Genomic DNA, 7,313 nt, shown 5'->3' on the forward strand with positions numbered 1-7,313 from the left:
TGACATCTGCCTGTGTTTCAGATTGTATTCATTTCATCATGTAGTCATTATTGGGATTATGAGCATTAACATGGAAGTAAAATACTTCTAACAACAACATAGTTTACAATTCACAGGTATGGTGAAGATTATTTCCCACCACTGAGCTCTGCTTTCATTCTCTCATGACATCAGACTTACACACTTAAGACAAATTCACTTTCACTCTCCAACTCACCAATTACCATTTCATGGTAAAGGGGTACTCTTCAGTATTGCTTTTTCATAAAGTTGGAGGACAAGAGACATATTTTTAAAACTCTTGACAGTCTTGGTATCAAGCTGTCATTAGATTTGCCAGTTTTGTTTTTAGTCAAAGTAGTGGACAAAGAAGAATTTGACCTGATGTGAATGGAGATGAAAGGTCAGAGGATCCCCAAAGTCAGTAAGGCACATCCTCTGGAGACCATGAATGTCTTTACCATCTGTTGTTGAGATATTTCAGTTTGAACCGTGGTTGACCAACGGGCCGACATTTCCAAACCTACAGCCTCACTCTTGGTTATGGTCTTGGTTGCTTTCTGCATGCCAGTGTCTGGACATTTACACTCGGTCAAAGATGGTTTTGTGAAAGACAGAGCGTCACTCTGTGTTAATTTGATGTTTGGAAAAGGGAAAAGTGGCCTGTCTCTTTTAGCTGATCAAAAAGGTGGGCGGTCTTCTTCTTCATTAGTGACAGGTAGCTAGCAGGTAGTTGACAGTTGGAGTCTTGAGAAAGGTGTAACGGTCATGAAAACAGCTTTTTTTTCATTTGAGAAATCTTGCAAAACTGATATCCTCTTTTACAAAACTAACAATTACTCTGGCGTTTAATTTGGGGTAATCCAACCTCTACAGCTCTTAATTTATTTATTTTTGCTACGTATATCATTATTTTCTTATCTTCTTCATGTTGTATGGTATTATAATGGAAAAATGTACTTGTTATTGGTGATTTGACTTTTATGTTTCATAAAGACAAAGATAGTCCTTCCCACTCCGACCTGTCCAGTAATAGATTTGGTGTCCTCTCTCTGTCTCTCACAGGACTTATCGACTACAACTTCCACTGCTTCAAGAAAGCCATCCAAGAGGTGTTCGATGTTCGGGTGAAGGTTCAACAGAATCGCAAACTTCTCAGTCAGAGGAGGTGGAGCAAACTGACTGTGAACAATGGGGTGCTCAGTAATCCCCGCTGAGGAGCGACGACATCACAGCGGACAGCCAGGTGTACCTGAGCTGCACCCGGACACATCCGGGAGACTCCTTCCTCGTTCAGAGGAGCACGTGATGTTAGTTAGGCGCGGTGACTCTGAACATGTGATGCTCTGGAACAAATCTCAGCACGTTAGAGATTTGAATGTATTTTTCTGGAGGAGGTGGGGCGATCTTAACATTACCTTCACTCCTCAGTAATTTTACTCATGTCCGGAGTGCACATAGGGGTCATTTTTTTTCTCTCCCACACCAATAATAATTACAGCCACAGTTATCAGCTGTTTAACTCTCTGGTGTTCCTGTTATTGCAATTGGAGCCACATCCTTGTATTTTAAAGTGGATGTCTAAGTATTTTTTTCCCACTATAGATGGAACTGCGTGTCCTTCTACTTTATTTTATTACATTTGTATTTAATTTATTTTCAGCTCAGTGTGAAATGTGACTTTTGTTTGAACATGGAGGACGTCAAAACGGTTTTCAGCTACTTATAGGTACTGGTATGTTCTTCGGAGCATAGTTGTTAAGCCTATATAGGTTAAAAAAAATTTCAAATTAAAAGTATTATTAAAAGTATGCCAAATTATCTATAAGCAGTTTCTGTTTGTACATTGTTATGTCCCAATGGATGTACAGACAATTACTGGATTACTTTGATACTAAAGGGAATAATTCAGTGGCGGGCCGTGCTTTTTATACCTTGGCCTTCAGTCCTACTACAGTTGATTAATTCTTGCTTTGTTAAAGTAAACAAAACTCCAAACAGACAATCAAATGTTCGACCCTAAGCATGATGGGATGCTTCGTCATTAATGGACAATGCATATAGCCAAAATCAATGTAATTAACACAATTACAAGAACAAACTCACAAGAACCAGTCACATATTTATGTGACAACAAAGCATGACAAATCAATCCAGCAACACTGCAGTGCTAAAACACGTATTTCACTGCACACTGAAGAGCACAGGCCATTCAAATATTATTCACATCAGAGGGAACAATATTAACCATATCATAACGACACCATAGACAAATGAACACAGTAATAAAGCTACAGCAGATGTAAAACAAAAGCACTTCACTTACCAAAGCTGCTGTTCACTATTTAGAGACAGTCCATCATCCTTTCTTTGTTAACAAAGAGTTTAATACTGCAGTTGTACAGTACGGTGCGGTTCAGTTCCAGCCAGAGGTCCTCCTGCGAACGTGTTCGTTGAGTTGTAGATCCACTCGGGTCTTAGCAAAAGTTTTCAAAAGCTTGTATGTGTCCTGCTGTGCTATTGTGTCGTGTAGCTGCCTTGGTTAGCAAATCTAGCGTAGCTCCAAACACCAAGACCCTCAGTCGCAAATAAAACGCATTCTGAGCCATAAAATGTACAACGCTTCTCAGACGCTGTTAGCCAGGAATACCGTTCGTACAAATCCTTTTCCTGGCTGGGTCAGGGCTGCTAGCTGTGGGGTTGGCCGACCCTTTGATACAATGTCCAGTTGTTTTCTTGATCTGTTCTTCTCCAGAAAGGCGTTGTCAGTAACTCCACCACCAAATCCGTTTCTCCTCCTTCAGCCATTGAGTGTTAAAAAAACAAAGCTAGGTAAAAAAAAAAAAAAGAAACCAAGCAAAACGCTAAAATCGTCATGTCAATGTCATAACTTCTTATAAATCTTTCAACTTGAACTCTTACTACTAATACTAACTTCTGCTAGCTGCTTCAGCATCACAACAGTCACGCTAGCCCACTGACCAATCACGCCGCATGTTAATGCCGAGCTGCACGTTAATGCTGACGTACTTGTAGGCTACCTAGAATGCCCTGACATGTCAAAGAATACGCCCAACATGTCAAACTAAAGATCTGATTGGTTGAACACCTGACAATCAACAATATCGCCCCCATATTCTTTAATCTGCAAAGGCTATCCAGCAGGCCTCGGGCCTCTCTTCTTACAGAGAGACATAGGGGGGAAATCTGATTGGATAAAAGCTCTACTTGAAACACGCTGCACTGGAAGCAGCGCTGCAGGCTGGAAGCAGAGCAACTGAGGAGGACAGTAGCTGTGCAATGAGAAAATAGAGCCCTCTACACTACATGCACATCCACCCATTCATACACTGATGACAGAGGCTGCCATACAAGGTGCCGCCTGCTCTTAGATGCTGATCTAATCATTCAGACTTGCACTCACACACCAATGGCATACAGCCTCCGTGAGTAATTTGGGGTTTAGTTCAATTGTCGTAATTCGATCAGTGGGTGGGTTTCACAGTCTTGTACACTCTCTTTTTCTCTCTCCCACATGGTAGGAGGTTGAAAAAAAAGAGGGGGGTACTAACATTTAAAATAAAATCAATGTTAGTCTCCCAACTAAAGTACATTTGCCACAGTCGTCTAGCAGGCAGCACGTATAGATCATGATGTTCGTCTTCACTATATATCTGAAATGTTCTGGTTTGTAAAAAACAACGTAGACCCTAAATCTTACAGGTTCCTTCAGGTTATGGGATTTTGAGTCCCTGTAAGGAAAAAGTCCTAATATATATAAATCATGTGCTTATTCAGATGTGTTTTCTTTGCTGTTAATCGCATCATTTATTGAAATTTTGTACTTGTAGTTCCAAAAAGTTGTATGCACATAAGGGGGCATGTGATTTTTCCATTACATTAACATAACATAACATAAAAAATGTACATTAGATTACATTTCACTCAGCGGTGTGAAATGTAATGTAATTGTAATTAAATTGTACTGACAATATTAATAATAATAAAAATGTTGGGTCTGTATCACTCGATAAGAAGATCAGAATAGACACAATATAGCCATGATTGTAAAACAAAAAAAGAATGGACCCCCCATGTGTCTCTGAATATTGTGATGGGGAGTCAGGAGACCTGTTTGACATTTTTTAGTATTTTAATAATTAGTTTAAAGTACATCATAATTTCTATAAACCCCTTTTGGAGCTTGAAAGTCAAAGTCAAACCCAAGCTTGAAAGTCGACTACTCAGGTTGTCAAATTCACATGACAAACTGACAGCAGTAATCGATTATGGGAACGTGAACATGGGGAGCTGAAAACAGGGTCACAGGCCAAACAACATTATAATGATCCTGCTCAAAACTGTCGTGTATGTGGTTTAGAATTTCAGTTGTTTGTATCATTAAAAGGTATTTTGAATGACCGTTACTTGTGTCATCTACAAAGACATTGGCACTTTGAAACCGAAGTGGGCCGAAGTGTGTTTTTTTAGGACTTTATGTAGGACACGCATGTTGTTTTCTGACCACATGTAGGTCATTTGAATTATGGCAACTTGGTAATATTTTATAATCATCGTAGTTATTTATAGCTGTGCCGACTGCAATATTGCTACTTACCCTACTTTGAACAACCCTTTATGGTCGACGTCATTCAAACTATGCATGCTCATATTGGCAACTGAAGTGGCGTTTTGCCCCAGCCTTTCAGACGAGTTAGCAAGCTCTTTCAAAAAAACATCAAATTGTTACCAGCATCAAAGTGTCTGGTTGTTACATGTTACAAACAAGAATTCATACAGAGGGAGAGAGAATTGGAGAGAGGAGCTCAGTGTATCCTAGGAAGTCCCCAAGCAGTCTAGGCCTATAGCAGCTAATCTAGGGGCTGGTCCAAGGCAAACCTGAGCCAGCCAGACTATAATTGTTATCAAAAGCGAAAATCTTAAGCCTACTCTTAAATGTGCTGAATGTGCCTGCTTCCATCCTACTTTTTAAGACTCTAAGAATCACAAGTAACCCTGAATTTAGGGAGTGCAGCTCTCTAGTAGGATACTATTGTACTATAAGCTCCTTAAGATATGATGGTGCCTGACCAATTAGGGCTTTATAGGTAAGCAGAGAGATTTTAAATTTGATTCTAGATTTTACAGGAAGCTAGTGCAGAGAAGCTAATACAGGAGTAATATGATCTCTTTTCTTAGTTTTTGTTAGTACACGAGCTGCAGTATTTTGAAACAACTGGAGAGATTTAAGAGACTTATTAGAGCAGCCTGATGATAAGGAATTGCAGTAGTCTAGAGGTAACAAATGCATGAACTCATTTTTCTGCATCGCTTTGAGACAGCATGTGCCTGATTTTTGAAATGTTACGTAGGTGAAAAAAGGTAGTCCTTGAATTTAGTTTTATCTGGGAGTTAAAAGACAAATCCTGATCAAAGATTCTTTACGGTGCTGCTGGATGCCAGCGCAATGCCATCTACAGAAACTAGATCATTAGATAACTGATCTCGGAGGTGTTCTGGGCCTTGTGGAATAACTTCAGTTTTGTCTGAGTTTAACATTAGGAAGTTGCAGGTCATCCAGGTTTTTATATCCTTAAGACATACTTGATGTTTAGTGAGCTGGTTGGTTTCATCTGGTTTGATGCTATGAAGTTTCTTTTTTTGATCTGCTCTCGTTTGCCCTGTTTAATGTTTTATAACTGCATTATGATGTTAATACAATCAAATACATTCACATTGGATGACAGACACTAGAAGTGTATCAACTCCTGTTGTTTTTTTCTCTGGCCTGTATTTTGGGACGGCCTTTATGTGTTTTTGGCGAACACGCCCCCGGCCTTTATTTGAGAACATACTGTGGTTTATGTATTTATTAATGTTTGTGCTTAAATCTATTTTAGCACAATGCTGTCTGTGTTTTTGAGCAGTATAATTACAACTTGAATAAAACAAATTACTTTTACTCTCAGCTTTTTAAGCCAACATGGTCACAAAGTCCTCAAAGAACTCTCAAATATATAACTTATAATGAAGGAACTTATAACTGTTGCCATGGTGAATTGAAGTAGCTTAGCTCAATTTATGATGCTATTTTATTCATTCACCACGCACACACTTACTCAGAGTTGATGAAGTCAGCTTTTTTATCCTGCTTCCTGGAACAGGCTTCTGGTTTTTATTAACATTTTCATACATAAACTAAATTTCCACCACTTACTGTATATCTGATACCTATACCCTATACCTGAGGGGATCAATGCATATGTACAGTGGGGAAAAAAAGTATTTAGTCAGCCACCAATTGTGCAAGTTCTCCCACTTAAAAAGATGAGAGAGGCCTGTAATTTTCATCATAGGTACACTTCAACTATGAGAGACAAAATGGGGGGAAAGAATCCAGGAAATCACATTGTAGGATTTTTAATGAATTAATTGGTAAATTCCTCTGTAAAATAAGTATTTGGTCACCTACAAACAAAGAAGATTTCTGGCTTTCACAGACCTGTAACTTCTTCTTTAAGAGGCTCCTCTGTCCTCCACTTGTTACCTGTATTAATGACACCTCTTTGAACTCGTTATCAGTATAAAAGACACCTGTCCACAACCTCAAACAGTCTCACTCCAAACTCCACTATGGCCAAGACCAAAGAGCTGTCAAAGGACACCAGAAACAAAATTGTAGACCTGCACCAGGCTGGGAAGACTGAATCTGCAATAGGTAAGCAGCTTGGTGTGAAGAAATCAACTGTGGGAGCAATTATTAGAAAATGGAAGACATACAAGACCACTAATAATGTCCCTCGATCTAGGGATCCACGCAAGATCTCACCCCGTGGGGTCAAAATTATCACAAGAACGGTGAGCAAAAATCACAGAACCACACGGGGGGACCTAGTGAATGACCTGCAGAGAGCTGGGACCAAAGTAACAAAGGCTACCATCAGTAACACACTACGCCGCCAGGGACTCAAATCCTGCAGTGCCAGACGTTCAAGCCAGTACATGTCCAGGCCCGTCTGAAGTTTGCTAGAGAGCATTTGGATGATCCAGAAGAGGATTGGGAGAATGTCATATGGTCAGATGAAACCAAAATAGAACTTTTTGGTAAAAACTCAGCTAGTCGTGTTTGGAAGAGAAAGAATGCTGAGTTGCATCCAAAGAACACCATACCTACTGTGAAGCAAGGGGGTGGAAACATCATGCTTTGTGGCTGTTTTTCTGCAAAGGGACCAGGACAACTGATCCGTGTAAAGGAAAGAATGAATGGGGCCATGTATCGTGAGATTTTGAGTGAAAACCTCCTTCCATCAGCA

At 39.7% G+C, this 7,313-nt stretch overlaps 1 protein-coding gene across 1 annotated transcript in view; it reads left to right on the forward strand.

Annotated features, from left to right (window-relative positions):
* rragd (ras-related GTP binding D) overlaps positions 1–5,962 on the forward strand; it is a 58,946-nt gene extending 52,984 nt beyond the window's left edge. Inside the window, exon 7 of the mRNA XM_068717777.1 lies at positions 1,066–5,962. Coding sequence (XP_068573878.1) covers positions 1,066–1,217 — 152 coding nt within the window. The 3' untranslated portion in view covers positions 1,218–5,962. The remainder of the gene's footprint in view (positions 1–1,065) is intronic.
* The last annotated feature ends 1,351 nt before the right edge of the window (positions 5,963–7,313 follow it).

This window comes from Cebidichthys violaceus, unplaced genomic scaffold (genome assembly GCF_023349555.1).
Source record: "Cebidichthys violaceus isolate CVI_PGR_0920_01 unplaced genomic scaffold, fCebVio1.0.p SCAF_22, whole genome shotgun sequence".
Classification (NCBI taxonomy): domain Eukaryota; kingdom Metazoa; phylum Chordata; class Actinopteri; order Perciformes; family Stichaeidae; genus Cebidichthys; species Cebidichthys violaceus.